A 19057-nucleotide genomic window follows, 5' to 3' on the forward strand; every position below is an offset into this window, starting at 1 on the left:
AGTTCAGATGAGGTAAGACTCTTTGGATGTGTGTCATGGTCAGGGTTCACAAACATCAGAGGTTTGTCTTCCTGTTGTCCGTCGTTAGGAGAATTTAGCACACACACATTTCTGCACCTTCAACGGATGAGCAGCTGTTGAAAGATTGATTAGTGAGACAAAGTGAGTTATCTCATTGGTTAGTTTATGTGTAATTTCACTGTGAGAGAAGATCGACATCTTTCAGAGCGAGCCAGCGATGTCAGATTGAAGTCGTGTTTATAAAGCCGAGTTCAAATCGAGGACACTGACGATTTGGTGGGTGGATGCAGAAGATGACTCTGCTCTCAGGCATGAGCAGGTCGGTCAGTGATCATCCATGTGAGGAGGGGTGTGGGTGTATGTTTGTATATCCGCCCAGTTTCAGATGATCCTTTTACACCAAAGGAACTTCCAGGAATTTGACTTTTTAGAAACTTAGAGTCTGGTTTCAGTTTCTGATGTCTCTGTGACATTTTCTTGCCATGTGGTTGTAGAACTCAGTTCAGATCCTTCACCTTTAAACATATTGCCTGTCTAGCATTTTCAGTTTCCTGTTTATCAGTCTAATTTGTCTAAAAATCATGGTAATTCAGACAGGTTGGAAAAGAAAACAGGAAAGGTTTTTTTTAGTTCCTGGAATTTTTTTTTTTTGGTTTAAAAAATAGGGAACAGATGGGATTCCCTTTTCTTTCTTTTTCTTGCCAGGATTTTACATTTGTAAACTGGAGCTTCCTATTATCTGACCCTTTGAGAACTTTCTTGGCAAAAGGGACGTTGGCATTTGCCCAAAATGGTTTACTGATATGTTGTTGTACCTGGAGTTTGATTTTGTACCACCTCATAAAGGATGCTGAAATGTAATACTTGTCTCCAAAAAGGGCGGAGGACAGTGGAAACAAAGCAGAGCCCAGGACAGCTGCTGTAAGTTAAGTTATGGGTTCTAGTAATGGAAAAAAACACAGCAAATGTCAGTTTTGAAGAACCAGTCTAACTTTTCAGGAAGTAAGATTGCTCATTTATTTCAAAAACCCACAGCTAGATGAAAAGATCCTCATTTCATGGACTGGCAACAGGGATGAACTGAAAAATCAACACACTCTAACAACTCTACAGCCGTCTTATTTCTACATTGTAAGTTAAAGTCGTACATGACAAAATCTAAAAGTCAGGTACGCTCTGTGCAGAGGTGAATTAAGTATGTTTTTGGCTAAGTATGTTTTTGTAGATTTATATCCTACCATTCAGCCACTAAACAACCATATCACTTCACCCAGCAGTTATTTGTCAGGGAAGAGTGTCATCTCCATCTTTTCTCATATTTAGAGCTCTTAACATTAGCCCCCACATGTTTTTTGAAACATTGGTTCAATTTTTGGTGATTTTGTCATTTGCTCTGTTTTTGTGGCGTGTGTGTCGGTATTGTCCACAGTTAAGGTTCCTTTTTAAATTATACATTCATTAACTGCAGGGGGTAGGGAGACTGCAGACACCCAAACACACTCACATATACATCTATAAGTGTATTTGAGTATGTTGATCCCTTTGTGGAGCGGAACCTTCACATTGACCTATTTTCATTTAATAAACTAGCGCTCTTTTCTATTTTGCTTCATATTTCCACCCCCTCTTCATGCTGTATGACTCACTGTTCAGTCTTCACTGCTTCCTCTGACACACCATAAAATTCTCCTTTTTAAGAGCCATATATTAATCGACTTTGTAATACATCAGGTGTGTCTACAAAATCCTGACAATCATTAACAGGTAATAAGTGACTCAGTTCACTAAAAGAACACCATGACCTTCATTTCACTGAATTAACCACTTCTCTGTTTGTCCTCAGCTCACTCTCTAGGGAGGAGGACGTTTTTATATCTCTTACTTATATAAAAGTATCATTATTTTTTCAGAATCGGATTGTGACAGGAAACTGTCAATTATTTTATGATTTTACTTTAAGATTGTATGATGATGAAGAGGAGGAGGAAAATTTGATCAAAAAGCACATTTTATGTATTGCAAAAAAGTAATGACGGAAAATGATGGACATGATTTTACAAATTATGATTAAAGATAATTTAAAATCTTGAAAATATGAAATTTTTGTTTTCTAATATGTTTATCTTATTGTCAACAAACCTTGTGTAGATCCAAACCAACAATGAATTGATAATGATATATTGTAGATCTCCGTTGTTGTCCAAAAACTATTTAAAACACATCAATTAGCCACACCTCTACACTGGGTGATACGTTCCTTCACCGCGAAGATTACGGTCATGTTAGTTTAATAACAATGATAGTTTCCAGAAGTGTAAGGCAGCTAGTAGTAGTAGTGGGCTAAGGTCTAGCATTACTCAACATATATATTCATAACATTGGCATATCTCTTAATACATGCAATTTACATTTTTATGCAGATGATACTCTTTTATACAGTTCAGTAAACTCTATTCAGTCACACTCATTTAATACCCTACAGCAGTAGTCACCAACCCTGCTCCTGCAGAGCTACTGCCCTGCATAGATATCTCCCCACTCTAACACACCTGATTGTAATAATTAACTTATTATCAAGCCCCCTTGACAAGCTGGGTTGGTGACCATTACCCTACAGTGTACCTTTTCTGACCTTAAACTTGTTTTAAATGCGTATAAAATAAATGATGATGTTTTTCTCAAGAGCTACGGAAGTTGACATTAGTCTTCAGATGATATGCCCCTTCATCACGAAGATTACAGCCCCATTTGTTTGTTTAATGGCTCCAAACACAGATAACAAAATCCACATTTTCCCCCAGAGAGTAACTCAGCGCACGAGCAGGAATGCAGACTGTTTACAGAGCGTTTCTACTTTGTTGTGTTGAAAAAAACAACCTTTTGAGTTTGTACTTGGCCATAAATCGTTCAAAACATAAAGTCAAGAGATTCTGATGAATGCTAAATAATGTCTAACTGGGTTTATTCAGTGTTTTTTCAGGTAATAAAATTATGCGTGTCAATCATCTTTATGTCACTCTTTATGTTATTTTAATGGTAAGTCTGTTTCTTATAATTAATGAGAGCTGCTGTGTGTTTTGGATCTCACAGTAGTTGCAGCTAATAGAAAATATATTCACTGGCCAGTTTCCTTCTTTGACTTCTTTGGGGATAGTCCCTCAAGCTGCACGTGTATTTGAAATAAATTTACAGCTGGAATGTTTTTGGCTTTCCGGTGCTCGTGTGGCAGGAAAGGTGTCGGTGTTATTCCTCCGTTCATAAGGACTCAGAGAGAGAGAGCAGCTCCTCTTAGGCTGACAGCAATGAGATTGAACATCACTGTTTGTTGACGTGAATAAGACTGACTATGACAGAGCTGCTAGTTTGGATAGATTATGCATGTAGAGGCTTGGACGTCTGAGAGTTACTGTATATGAAATCACAGATGAAGCTCTGTTTGGCCCCAGCAGCTACCGCAACATCAAGGCCAGCAGGGAGCGAGGCCAGCAAATGAGTTTGGCCATCAAAAGGAAAGAGGGGGGGCTTGTTTGGAGGGTAATGAGTTTCAACCCAGCGACCCACCTAGGCTATATGTTTTCATACAGAGCTTATTTTGTTCATGTCACACCCTCACATGCAGGCATCAAACATTTCCGCCCCCTGCCCCCCGCCCCATTCCTGCACCACTCCACCCATCGTCTTTCTTTACCTGAATTCATCTCTCACGTTTCAGGTTTATTTTGCTAGCTTTAACTGCTGTTTACCCTCCTCTCCTGCGGTGGTTGAAGTGCATGTTTCTGCTCTACAGGGAGCGTTTGGACTGTGATTAGGGGAGGAAGGTTTGAGGTAAACAAGCCAGAATTCAGGTCAAATATTCTCCAAGTTGCACTCTGAAAATAGATTCAAAACAGAGCTACAGTACTGTGGGTGGAGTTTTCTTACAATGAAGATGCTTTCATCTGACAGTCGACAATGAATAGCTTTGCACAACAGGAGTAGCTTCACTTTTCCTGCATGTCCATCTGTGTGTTTTTATATGCCCTGTGGGTATTTATGCATTTCATCTGTCATAATCTTTTAACGGGCTTTCCTCAGAATGAGATCTCAGGTATTTCCTCTGTAAAAGTCAGCTGCAGCTGCTGTGTCACACATGCACGTGCGTTGGTGTTAACATGTCTGCATGCCAGCCTGCAGACTTTTTTTTGCATAATTATCGCCTACAGGAGCTATAAACAGCCGCCACACGCCAGGTCTGCATTTTGTTTGGTCTAACAAACAGAATATGTAGGTCAGTCTGTACTTACATCAGTGTTATTACTCACACGTTCTGTTATCTTCAACTCTAAATGTAAAACACAGTATTTAAACAGGTGGATGATGTGAAAAATGCACTCTTGCACATCTGGTGTGTATATTTGACCTTCTGCAGACTAAAACACAGTGTTTTTCCTCACGTTCCTGTCATATTCTTGTTTTTGACTTATGACTTGTTTATGCATTTATTTATTTAAATGCTTTGCGTAATCTCCGTCCATTCTGTTTCTTTTCTTAACCAGTGTTTTTCTTGCAGTGGTGTGTCTGTTTGGCTGTTTTGACTGGGATGGGTCAAACAAAAGATGGATGTGAATACTGAGAGAAAAAAAGAAATTATAACCTTCCTCCTTTAAATCACTGTTTTTTAGCCCTGATGCAAAAACATCACAAGGTCAAGGAAAGTGGAAACGGATAAAAATGAAAACCAGAGTGCTCAGATCATTTACACTAAGAAACATGAAGATGTGATGATATATATTTAAATCTTTATTCATCAAGAATTGAATGGACTAAAACTATACAATAAATAATTTACAAACCTTTACTAAGCAGCCAGATATTTACCATAGATGTTAAAATAGCCTAAATAATTTAAATCAATGAATTAAAAAGGCCCAATAAAGCAGTACAGAACACAATCAATTCAATCATTCAAATACATGAAAACAAACAGTAGGGATCAATATTATGATGTTTATACAGTCATCTCAGTTTTTGGGGTTTTGATTCCTCATTCCTGTAAGAGTAATGCTTCTCTGAATGAAAAATGAAACTAATTACCAGTGTGCACTTACAAATGATTAAACATTTTACCCCTGATACCTGTCAGATTTAGTCGTTTTCAAGCAAATATGATAATACAAGTTTTTCCACTGATGGTTGATTGTAGAAATGGTCACCGAAGACAAAATCATGTATAGATAAGACAGAAATGATTGTTTCTCAAGAGATACAAGAAGTGGTATTTTGTGTCAGTTCTAGTCTCCCTCTCTCTTTCTCTCTCGTGCACACAGACAATGGAGACCCCAGGGACGGGAAAGGGAGAAGCTTGAAAACCAGGTCACTCGACGATGTTAACTTTGAACACACGAGGACATTTGATCTGCAGCCAGCACCTCTGTTTACTTCCTCACAGCACTACTACAGTGTCTGTCACACATAACTGTAAAAACTATTTGTGGTTTTAGGGAGAGGTGCATGCTGGGACTAAATCTTGGCGAACAATAGCTGTGTGCAGGCAATTGAGCTGTCTCGTCATTGCAGTGCGGTCGCTAAGTTTGGTATCCTCGTGCTTGTTCAGCGATTGTATCTGGCAAGCTGCACTAAGGCTGGAGACTGCACAGGAGTACTGGGTGGATAAACTGAACTTAATATTTTCTTAGTTTTAGGCTAATAACTTCATCTATGATTCTCTTTTTTCCAAGGTTAAATAAACTAGATTTAACTTGTTAATAAGGTTAATAACTAAGATTGTTTAACTTTGGACAGTCTAAGTCTAAGTGTCTTTATGTTAAACAAGGATAAACATGCCCTGAGTCTTATAATCTCACTCCTGAAATAAAGCAAATAAGCACATTCCCAAAATTCTTAACCTGTTTCTTGAATGAAGCAACAGCAGTAGCGATAATGTTAGAACTAATATTTGTTATAATTATCAGTTTCCTGCAGACCTGAGACTCATGAGCCAAATCACTTCACACCTACAGCAAAACAAACTGAATGTGTTGGAAGAATGAAAAGCAAGCGAGCATTAGAGAAAGAAAGAAAGTTTGGTCAACTCTGCAGAATCATAGACTTGGTATGTTTACTGGTTTCCAAGATGTGGCTATGGATTTTTTTGCTGGTAGAAAACAACATGTTTTTAATAGTGATTTTTGTGATGTGAGCCAAATAAATAAATTAAATGTTTTACGTGTTTTTTTTTTGTCCTTGACTGTAAAATTTGAAATCCACAACCTTTACATATTTTTCAAACATGTTTGTAACGGAGGTTTGGATACACACACAGCACTCCTAAGTAGATCGATCTATTGGTTTCACTCTGCATAAGAGATTTGTTGACAATAAGAAAAATATAGAAAATATTTTCTATATATATTTAGGTATTTGTCAACCAGCTGATTATCTAACAGCATGTGGGACATCAAACAAAATCATTAAAAGCAATGTAATACACTTAATTATGAGTCAGCTGCTTAGATGTACTTGGGTCGTGTCTTCTTTTTCTCTCCATTGTTTTTTGCTTCATGTGTCCCTCCCCAAGCAAACCCTTTGATGCAGTTGCTAGGCAACCTCTGCTCTCTCTCTCTCTCTCTGCCCTTTTTTCTCTCCAAGCAGCCAGCGAGCTCGTCTTGACAGACTGAGTGAATGATGTAAGTCTGCTGTAACAGATTCAGTAACATGTGAATGTTACACTCATGTAAAGCTGAGTTGTCATTCACGTTACGCTGGTGTAATATTTTATATCAAACCCACTTGTCTTCCTGTATCTCAGCCAGAGCTATTTGAAATAAATCTTATCACACTGACCTTAAAAGACCCTGTCAGCAGGTCGTTGGTGCCCCGGTGTTTGCATCGAATTGAAAGCTATGATTTAAGATGTTTTGGAAGCGGGAGTCTCTGATATTGTGTGCAGTGTAATGAGGAACCATTTCACTGGAAAGGCTGGAGTAATCCCTTCACATTTAATCCCATTCAAATTATTTGGTCTCATTTAAAAAATATTGCAGCAAGGCAGCAATTACCTACTAAGAAACTTCTCTGTGTGTTGTAAAATGTTTCCATAAAGAATGACATTCTTCTACCGATGCTGCAGAAGATTAAGTTTTAATTGTATATCCCCAAATCACAACAGATATTATCTCAAGGCACTTTTCACAGAGCAGGTCTACACTGTACTCTTTAATTTACAGAGACCCAACATTCCCCCATGAGCAAGTATTTGGCAACAGCGGCAAGGAAAAACTCCCCTTTAACGGGAAGAAACCTCAAGCAGACCCAGCCTGTAGGTGGGTGGTCATCTGCTTGACGAGTTGGGTTGAGAGAGAAAGATAAAACGAATTTCTCAGCCTGATGGCAAAACACATGACGGCAAATACCCTCAGTTACTGGTTTATCAGGTATACCTATCTAAAAATAAAGCAGGCCTAGTAAAAAATCCTATTTTAACAAAGGTTTTTGAGATGTGTTAATTCAAGTTGGTGCTGAATATTTTAACCTCTATGAAAATGGGATTTATGGGAGGTTTGTTGTATTAGACTGTATTATTTTAACTAGGAGCATCTGATAAACTACTAACACTAGCATCTATCATTTCTACTACAATGTTTTCATCTCTTTTGCTACTTTTTCTCAATCTCTCATTTGTTTATGGGTCATTTCTCATCCACCATATGTGAAGAGATGCATCAATAAAACACATCACACCCACACACAAATCTAAATGTCCATTCAAATCCAAACCAAATACCAGGAAGAGTGAATAAATAAACACAAAGGCAGCTGAAGCTCTCAAGTTTGAGACAAAAATAAGTGTGTGTAACATCTACAGCAGCCCACATTTTTACAAAGCTCCTGAATAATTCAACAGCACTCACATCCCCATGCAAATATCTTTCAAAAAGAAAAAGAGAGGAACTAACAGCAACAACAACATATAAATAAATAAACAACTGATCTAAATTATTATATTGTGAAAGGTAAGGTCTCAATTTGATCTCTTCACAGTCGGGAAAGTCGCCATTTTCTCACTGAAGTATTTTAGTTTTTACACATTTTATTGTATTTTATTGTTTGTTTGCAACCTGTGTTTTGTTCAATGTTTGTTTTTTATTAAATATATGTAAAGTACCTTGAGCTGCATATGAAAGGTGCTATAGAAATAAAGTTGATCATCATTATTAAAAAGTAGTTGCTCTTCTGGACTCATTCATATAAAGTTTATATTTTAAATTTTATTTTTTGAATGAAAAAATATCCTCATCTGCTTTTGTATATCATAGCTTTACACTGCTCAAATTTCCCACAGGGATCAATTCAGTATTATAAATATATAAATAGATAGATGGATGGATGGATAGATAGATAGATAGATAGATAGATAGATAGATAGATAGATAGATAGATGGATAGATAGATAGATAGATAGATAGATAGATAGATAGATAGATAGATTATTTTTAGTTATAAAGCACTTTGAACTGCATTTATTGTATGAACGGTGTGATACAAATTAAGTTATTATTATTATTATTATCATTATTATCATCCTGGAAGAGACCACTCCCATCAGGATAGAAATGTTTCATCATAGGATGAAGGTGATCATTCAGAACAACTTTGTATTGATTTGCATTGACTCTTCCCTCCAAGGGGGACAAGAGGACCCAAATTATACCAGCAAAATGCCAACCGGATCCACTCATTGTAGGGATCAAGCATTGGTTTTTCATTTAATATGTCACCTGTCTGTAGAGAGAGTACTTTATTAATCTCAAAGGGAAATGAAAGCATTACAGCAGTGACTTGAATCAAATTACAAAAACAGTGATGAAAGAGAGACGAATAAAAATGAATGCTAAATTATATTCAATAATTTAATAGACTGAAATAGAGAAAAAATATAGAATAGAAACTAGCGATATAACCATAACTATGATATGCTATACAAAAGATTTACTTAGTAAGACATGTCATAATAATAATCATCAGCACCATCATCTTCAATCAGCATCATCATACTACTACTAATACTAATAATAATCATTATTATTATTCTTATCGTCATAATAATAATAATAATCTAACTTTCGCCCCCAAATGAAATCAATTAAAATCAATAATCAATCGATGACCAGGCAAAGGGGAGCAGAGTAAAGTTTTAAGACATTAACCGAGTGACTTCCTGCGAAGACCTTCAGAATAAAGGCTTTGAGCAATACTCTATATTTAACTTTTGTCAGAAACGCGACAGAATAATTAAGAAAACAGAGACTTTGATTAAGAAATACAAATCGACCATATTTCCGTCCTCCTGACAGCACACAGCGTCTCACTCACGCCTTATGCTCTCACTCTGAAAGCGGTCTTGGCTTGTTTCCGGTTCATTTCCGGCGGAGCTCTGCGTGCTTGACGCGGGGGGGTGAGCTGCTGTTGTCAGCCTGCAGCATCAGGAAAAATAAAAAAAAAATAAGATAAACAACAGGCGAGGCAGACAGCTTGTAATCGCCGGGTAAGATGGTGGCTAAACAGAGGATCCGCATGGCCAACGAGAAACACAGCAAGAACATCACGCAGAGAGGAAACGTGGCCAAGACGCTGGTGAGCATCCTCAGTCCTGACAGCATGGCATTAACCACAGAGGTGACGTTCAGCATTATGATGATGATGATGGTGTGATGGTAATGACCGTTCAATGTGTCCCCGGTTATCTCACATGTGTGTGTCCCCCCCCCCCCTCCTCCTCCTCCTCCTCCAGCTGTGTTGGTGGGAGATCTGGGTGGATCTGGGTTTATGAGGCTCCTTCCAGCTGCTGCTTGAATTAAATGTGATTTATTCAGGCTCGTTACCGCCCTGCTCACAGTAACTCAACGTTACTCTGTTGGTCAAGGATGGTGACCATAAAGTTTTTTTAGACATTATATCATACACAGGAGTTGAAGTTCTCAGGTAGGCTACTATGTCTGATTTCAGGCTTAGAGCAGTTTTAATGTAACACTTAATTCAATGTACTGTGCATATTCCCAGCTGGACAACTTTTCAGGCTCACAAATCTTCCCTAGCTTTAATCCTTGTATAAAGATTGGAATACAGCGATGGAAAGTAATTAGTACATTTACTCCGGTACTGTGCCTAAGTACAATTTTGAGCCACTTTAATTTGAGTATTTCCATTTGATAGTGCTTACTTCCACTCCGCTACACTTCAGAGGGAAATATTGTTTCTTCTACTTCACTACATTTATTCAACTTTCAGATGAAAATTTGGCACAATTGATAATATAACAATCTTTTAAAATACAACACATTGCTGAAGATGAAACCAGTGGTTTCCAACCTTTTTGGCTTTTGACGTCTTATAAAAAGCAGTGTGTAGTCAGGGTCACATTTCAGATGTCTATGAGTTAACAGCTCCATCAAATAGTGATTTTTTCCTCTAAACTTCTCACATGGTTTAATTTCAATAAATGTTCAAATGATCCAATATTTCACCTAAAATCAAAGATTTGTTTATCAGAACTTTGTTTTTTCTTCTTTCCTTTCCCATTAATCATCTCATGACACTGATGACCTTTTGGAGGGGCCCAACCCCTAGGTTGGGAACCACTAGTTCAATGTAACTGTATATAAAGTAGTGTTAACTAGCTCCACCTCCAGCAGCTACAACAGAAACATGCTGCTCTAACACTGATGCTTTAGTGCTATTGATCTAATTATGTCACAAATAATAATATATCAGTCAAAAGGACAAAACCACTACTTTAATTTTAATACTTTAACTAATACTAATTTACTTTATCATGTAGGAGTTTTACTTGTAATGGAGTATTTTTACATTGCTGTATTGGTACCGTTACATAAGTATAAGTATAATATAACAGGTATCCAGGTATGTTCAGCTGTGTCTCTGAGGCGTAACACAATATTTGAATAAAACTTTTAATCTCAACATTTCAGATATTGTGGACAAGAAGTGAAAACTGTGGATTTGAACATATAAAACTACATAAATTCCAAAAGCTCCAACAGCGAATATTTTAATATTAAATCTTTTCAGTATGAGGAGGAATATGAGACGTTTTACTTCTGAATCTGTTCCGAATATTTGCCCTTTAAAGTTTTCCCAACTAATCCTCTGCTTTAATATTTCATCAGAGCAAAGAGAGAGTATCACGTACAACTTTTTTGTGCAGTGGACTCAGTCATTGAAGTGTACACACAAAATATTTTTTAAGCTTTGTACATCATCACACACGTCTATGTTGTTATACGATGTGAATATGACTCAAAATTAGCTTTTTTGTCTGCTTAGGTTTGAAAATTTAGTTCAGCTGAATTCTCCGCTCTTCTCTGATCATGTCCCAACACTCCCAGGTCAATTTCATAAATATCAGATCACTGCTAACTGAAGCCTCAGTTTGTGCCTCTCACACACAGCTGCTGGTAGCGTTAGTCTGATAAGAGTCAACAGAGAGGTGACGTCACACTCAGAGAGCCCAAAGATTTATTCCTTTTCTGTGGCAGTGAACACAACACATGGGCCTGCTGATAACTAACCGTGCTGCACTCAGAGTTAACCGAGATATTCAGGGCTGATGACGGCAACGTTAACCACGATAAACATCAGAGTTATAACGCAGGAACCAGACAGAAACTTGTTGTTGAAAGTCGTTACCGTCTGTTCCTCTGTTGCTTTTAGTCAATATGCTGGAGGGATGGAGCTCGCAGATTTTTTGTATTGTTGCTGCTACACATCACACTACATGTCTTCAGTATATTTAGACATACTCACCATCGTTACCAGATGTGGTCTCTACTGGAGAGTATTGATTGAGAGTGACTTTAAGAGTCTCAGACAACCCAATAATCCTCATTTGAGCAAATTACTAATCAATAATTGAAAAAAAAATCAACAGAGTTATTGATAATGAAAATAATCATTAGTTTCAGGTCTCAGCAGTGCCATGAAACAAATGAATGATAGAGTTTATATCTTATATACAATATAGTATATTTATTTGAATCTTTCTCTGACATGCTGTGTGCTTGTATGATTAATATACTATAAAGGAAAAGATTACAGTGTGAATGGGAGAGTATTTTTCTAACTTTTTTTTTTTATTGGCGATAAATCTGTCACTTATTTTCTCAATGAATTGATTAGTTGTTTGATCTTTAAAATGTCAGAAAATGGTGAAAAATGACGATCAATGTCTCCCAAATATTCACATTTGAGGAGCTGGAATCAGAGAGTTTGGACATTTTTGTCATAGAAAACGACTCCAAATGATGAATTTATTATCAAAATAGTTGGCGACTAATCAGTGCAACTCTAATGTGATTGAGATTTATGCCCACAGTATTCTTTTCTCTCATTTAATTAAGAATACTATTGTAAAGACTAATAACTACATTAAACCTAATTTTTCTGGTGACTCTTGAACTCTCTAATGGGAGTTAACATGATTGTGCCACATTATGTCACCACAAACACTACAATCACCATTTTTCTGATGTGGGTTGTGGTGTACAGTAACACTGCACTGCCCTCCTGCCACTAAATGCAGGTTAAATAGTAGCTTAAAGGTTCAATATCAAAGCTCCTCAGGTTACAGCTTAGAACACAGCGTGAAGAAAGCAGCCACACTCATCGACTGTGACAGCGTCACTCACCACGGGCAGACAAACATGTTTCTTCTCCAAGTAGATGATCTCATCCTGTGGAGCTGATGTGTGCTCCTTGGATTCTGGACTGACTTCTCATGCTGCACCACTCATCTTTTCCACATGACCCACAGAGTGAGAATCTGCTTACTCTGCACCCTTCGGTTTATAATTAGACACTCCTTGTTGTTCTTAAGTGGAACCACAGAGGTGTTATTGTGGACTTTTTTGATGAGCGTCACTTCGCCTCGTTATTTCTAAAGATAACTGGTGGTTTAAGGAGAAGAAGTGGCACAGCATAAAAACAGGAGCAATAACAACCTGAGCGTTGGTGGAAACTGGAAACTTCTTTGAAAAGCAACCCACGCTCAAGCAGTTTTACCTTTGCTTTGTAGCATCTGTCACTTTTCTATTACAGCTGTAATGCTAAAATACTGTGTGTGTGTGTGTGTTTCCTTTGCTTAGCGACCACAAGAGGAGAAGTATCCTGTGGGCCCCTGGCTGCTTGCCCTCTTTGTATTTGTTGTGTGTGGATCAGGTACGTTCCTCGTGTAGAGATCCCTCGAGAGTCTTTGAGTCGATGCTTAGAGATAAGAAAACTTCAACTACACACAGAACAATGTGTATCAATGTATCAGTGTATCACAAGTCACATATGATAAAAAAAAAAAGTGAGCCCAAGAATTTTCTGCTTTTCCAGCTCTTTGGGCCAAATCTCAAATGTCATTAATAAAAAAAGTTTTAGAGACTAACTAGGTATATTTATTCAAATACAATTTTTACTAGAGTATTTCCATTTGATGAGAGAGAAATATAGTATTTTCTACTCCACTATATTTATTTGATGATTAACTTCCGCCTGACACTTCCGGCAAGGATTGGATATATGGCGGCACTCTTGTCGGCCATCTTTACTGCAGCAAGGTACTCTTGAATACTTCACCTAAAATCAAATTTTAGGGAAAAAGTCTGAAAGCTGAAAACAGATTTGTGTACTTTCTTTCCTCTCCCATTAATAATCTCACCACCTCTCAGATTTATCTACTGACCCTTTGGAGGGGCCAAACCCCTAGGTTGGGAACCACTGGACTAAACTAGTTTACAGTATTATAAAGTAGTTGAAACTAGCTCCACCTCCAGCAGCAACAACAGTAACATGCTGCTTTAACAAAAATAGTTATTTTTACAGTTTGGGGTTTGTACAATTTAAACAAACAAGATATAATGTGTTAACAATGTAGTTTTCCCTCATTTTTGGGGATCTGTGCTAAGCAAGAAAGTGATATCGATCTTCTAATGTAACTCTACATTAGAAAGCAAATAAGGTTGTTTCCCAAATTATCTATCTATTGCTTTAAAGAACCAGTGTGTAGAATTTAGTGGCATCTAGCAGTGAATTTCAAGTGTGTAGAAACTTAAAAACATGAAAGTCCCCTCTCTAGAGCCAGTATTTGGTTTGTCCATTGTGGCCTACAATAGAAACATGGCAGTACAACAAGGCAGCCTCCATGGAAGGGGACCCACTCCTTCTGTAGATATAAAGGGCTCACTCTAAGGTAATGAAAACACAACAATTATGATTTTCAGGTGATTATACAATAATACTAAAATGTACTGGCAAATATTATATTCCATTTCTGCCAGGTCTGTTCTGCTACATGCCACTAACTTCTACGTACTGCACCTTTAATCACCATTACACTTTATGTTCCTCAGTTTTCATCACTCTGTTTTACATCCCAATGAGAATATTTACTGTTCTGTTTTGTTCAGACAGCTTTATTTCTGTATTTTTGCTGTGAAATTGGTCGTCTGTGTCCTCTCAGCTATATTTCAGATCATTCAGAGCATCCGTATGGGGATGTGATCCAGAACCAGCCTCTAGACTCCCGTTCCCCTCCTCATGCCCTCACTGAGCCTGGCTAACCCACGCCTGCACATCCCCCCCCCGATCCCACTCCAGAGGCCCAGAGACTGACACCAAAGCTTCAGATCCAGCAGACCTCGGAGGCAGAAGCCCCGCTTGCCCCGTCCCCTTGATCAGCGTTTACATGTGTCGCAGTCTGTGGTGCTGACAGCTTTTCTATGGACAGTCGAAAACCACACCGGCTGGAGAACATGTGTCTCTCATGAACCACTTGGCTCTGTGTATGTATGTGTGTATGTGTGTGTGCGTGCGTGAGTGTGTGCATGTGAGACTGTTAACATGACAGTGCGCGGCCAGTGATTCTTGCTGACAATGTGCCATACTGTACCTGCCTGTTTCAGTGTTCGTCTGCGTCGTGTGAGAAGAATCTTTTTTCAAATAAATGTTGAGCATTTAGGAAGCACCTCGTTTTAGACTTTGTTAATTCGTCACACACACATTAACACACACGTTAATCTTTATATCCTTGAGAGGACACTAATTGACATAATGCATAACCATAATAACCATCAAAATGAAATGCCCAAACCAAACTTTACCCTAAACTTAACTTAATTGAAACCAAGTCTTAACACTCAAATTGCCCTTTAAAGTTGTGAAGATTGGCCAGAAATCCTCACAACACAGAAATGTCCTCACAAAGCTGGTTTTTGCCTGAAATTGGTTCCCTTAAAGATAGGACACACACATTCTGCTGTTTTAAATCAAGGTGTTAAAAAAAGTGCAAACTGTTTGTTTTTATGTACTTGTGGGGACATTATTGGATAAAATGCATGCCCTAGCCCCTAATCCTATCTTAACCATCAAATTTAAATGCCCAAACTCAACACTAAACCCAGTTCTAACCTTAAGATGGGAAACCAAGTCTTAACCCTCAAATTGCCCTTTAAAGTTGTGAGGACCAGTCAAAAATGTCCTCACAACGCTGGTTTTTGCCTGACAAAACCAGGTTCTTTTAAAGATAGAAAGACACACACACACACACACACACTGCTGTTTTGATTGATGCTGTAGAAAAAGAAAAAGAAACCCTGAGTCGTGACTTGACTCTGAAAGCACATGAAGGGCAGATGTCTGTCACATGTGTGTCAGTATGTTAACCGCTCTGCAGCAACCACATATGCACAGAAAGTATCTGCAGGATCAGAAAAGCATTTCAGTTACACTTTGTGTCTGATGTAAAGTCTCCAGACATCATTCAGGGCCTTTACAAATTGAATTCCTACAAGTATCAGTTCCTTGATTGACAGTGTTTCGTTTCCTGCGGAGTTTCAGTGTAATATTAACTGACCGTAAATTAACTGATCTTACAAATAAGTTACAACATTTATAAGTAAACTGTGAGAAACTGAGCATCCAACACACTATAACTCTCCCACTATGTAGGGGGAAACACACCAGAGAAATTAAACCTTCCTGTTGTCCTCCAGGGTCAAAATTGACCCAAGGACAACAGGTGCTAGCTCAAAAATAAGGTATACTTTCATTTAAATGAGGCTTGTTGACAATCATTTACAAGAAATATGTGTAAAACCTGTTTTAATAAGTTTAAATGAAGTTGGTCTAACACTCTTAGTCTGTTTCATTCCTCCTGTAATGCTGCAGACTTTAACTTACTAAGATTGGACCGTTCACTGGTTTCCACTTTTGATATGGAGGTTTATATCAAAGCACAGCTGCTGAAAACAAATCCAGTATTGTCTAAGATTATTGCACTAAACAATATTTACAATAACAACCAGTTTCACCCTCTTTAAGGTGTAGCTTAGCCACCAAAAACAAGACCACTTCAGTCAGGGGGAGATCATGTGTCTGAAATACTGATCTGTGTGTCTACAAACGGTCTCAAATCATTTCTGGAGTTTTAGTTTACAGATCTGTTATTTCCTAAACATTTCTCTCAAGTTTCCTGGAGAGAAAAATGTGTTTTGGAATATAGTGAAAACAAAGACAAACTTATATATTATGTTATAACTGCGCATCCTTTAAAGTTGAATTTTCAAAGCAGTTTATGTCCAGAGGAATTTCCTTAAAAGGCCAACTTAATACTTATTCATCAAGTATTTATTATTGGAAACTTTACTCTTCATATATAATGTTGAATTGATACCATAAGACTTGGTTCTGTCCAGAAACCTTTGCTGAGAAGTTATCAGGAATTTAAAGATCTGTAAAATGAAGCCTTATCAATCTTTATTGGCTCAAGCAGGGCTATACTTTGGGCTCTATGTTTATCATCGGACCCTCCATCACTAACTACCTACTACTACTAACATTAATTCAGCACTTTATTGGGAACACCTATGCAACTTAATGCAATCCAATACACCTGTTCAAGCATTAATACTACTTTTATAAAGCCTGTCAGAAAGGTGATTATTTTACTTTGTTTTATTTTTGAGGTCGTAGTGGATGCTGGAGTGCATTATGTTGGAAGATATTCCTAATATTTTAAAAATCCACAATAGTCCTTCATTGCAAAAGTGTATTTGAAGCTAATATGAAGCTTGATTTGATTTTTGATTTGAATCTGTGAAAAAAAAAACGCTCATACTGAAAACAATACTTGCATATAAAAGTAAGCATAATGCAATGCAAGATTGTCAACCACATCTGAAAAGGAGTGGGAAGTAGTGAACACTTATTCAATCCCACCCCTTCTCCATAAATCAAATTATTGCTATTACAACAGCTTCCTCATATGAATCTCAAAAATAATCATTTCCTACACTTAATAATGTAATTACTAATTAATACCATCATAAAATATACACATTTCTTACTAATATATATTATATGCAATGTCACTATATACATCTATATGAACTGTGATCAATAAATAAATCATTGATATATTTGTCTGTCAAAAATAACTATAACATGCTTCAGTCGTCCAAATGAGTCAAATCAAGAAGATATCTTTCAATGTTAGTCTGTTTAGTATCAGAGTTCCTCTTTTTGTTACTATACTACCATCCCTGCAGCTGAACAGAGAAACACAAAGTGGGAATCTGATGTGGCCAATATCCACTTGATATGACTAACTCAGACCGCTGAAGTCTCAAATAAGCTTCAGATAAACCTTTAAAATGGCTGTTGGGATACACTGTGGATTTTGTCCCCTCTCATTGACACTGAAAGCACATTTGAAGGAGATCTTTTAATACCCAGTATAAACAGGAGGAACAATTACAGCAAGGAAAAACCTCTCTCACTGTTCAACATGAAACACTGGGAACTTGTCCTTTAAACTACAAGACAATCATTAACCTCAATCCAGCGACGCCCTGAAGCTAACGGGAACTCACACAGCTGCAATACGACTCCCAACGCCCCGTCAGTGTCGGGAAGCAATGAGAAGAAGAGAAGAAGGACGAGAGCAGTCAACGGGGGTTGGTTATTCTTCCTTAAGCATGTTTATTGAAAGTTGTGAAGTGCGGCTGTCAAGTGCAATTTTTTTGTGGTAATGTATGTTACAATTTTTCATCCGGTCTTTGCGGAAAAAACATGCACAGAACATGAGCATACAACTGATACACAGAATGTAAAAGAAAAAACATCTCCAGAGTTTGTATTTGTGTTGCTTTTTTGTTGGTTTTTTTTGTTTTGTTTTTTTTTAAAGGTTGAAGATATTGTTCATCCAGAAGTACTTCACTGTCAAAAAAAAAAAAAAGTTTGTAAAAGGTGCAATACGTCAGGAAAAAAAAAAAAAGTAAAGATAGCCAAGTGGAAATGGTTTTACAGTAAGAGTTAATGTAGCAGTAAGGGGGAATTGGACAACATTGTTGGCTTGTGTGTTGTCACTTAAATAACCTAAACTCCCATCGATCCACAATCCTTGAAAATACAGCATTAAAAATAGACGACACAGACCGAGCGAGACCGGCACGACGTCCCTCGCTTTACTTCAATCTGTGTGACCTAGATAGCATCTGTTTGTCTTTTTCTCCTCCTCCTCAATCACTATTATTTTACATGTTACTTACACTATACAGAAATATACATCATCTTCTGCCCATCAAACTTTTTAGGAAAAGAAAAAAAAAAAATGCAGCTTTAGCCCAAAAATGTCTCTCAACCCTGTCAAATAAAGGTTTAAATTACATGCCACCGCAGGGCTGAGAAAACGGCAACGATGAGCTTTTTGTCACGGGCAAAAAAAAAAAAAAAAAAAAAAAAAAAAAGAAAAAAAAAAAAAACAAATTGAGGAGCTTTGAAAGTGAAATACTGAAAATATAATATCATCATTTCCATAAGAAACCACGTTTTTTTTTTTCTTTTTTTTGTTCATCCCACCAACCCACAGTTGAAGTAACGTCATCAATGCTGCCAAGTGTTGTTCAAAATACCCTCCCACCCCCTCCCTCCCCTACACCCCCCCAAAAAGACTCCCCCATTCCAGATGGGGACTTTGTCATGATAATAATTGCTCACA

At 37.5% G+C, this 19057-nt stretch overlaps 1 protein-coding gene across 1 annotated transcript; it reads left to right on the plus strand.

The window, feature by feature from the left end:
- The first annotated feature begins 9549 nt into the window (after nt 1–9549).
- serp2 (stress-associated endoplasmic reticulum protein family member 2) lies at nt 9550–14562 on the plus strand. Its single transcript, XM_053328873.1, has 3 exons — nt 9550–9633; nt 13161–13233; nt 14522–14562. The coding sequence occupies exons 1-3, from the start codon at nt 9550–9552 to the stop codon at nt 14560–14562; spliced, it is 198 nt and encodes a 65-aa protein (XP_053184848.1).
- The last annotated feature ends 4495 nt before the right edge of the window (nt 14563–19057 follow it).

This window comes from Scomber japonicus, chromosome 11 (genome assembly GCF_027409825.1).
Source record: "Scomber japonicus isolate fScoJap1 chromosome 11, fScoJap1.pri, whole genome shotgun sequence".
Classification (NCBI taxonomy): Eukaryota; Metazoa; Chordata; class Actinopteri; order Scombriformes; family Scombridae; genus Scomber; species Scomber japonicus.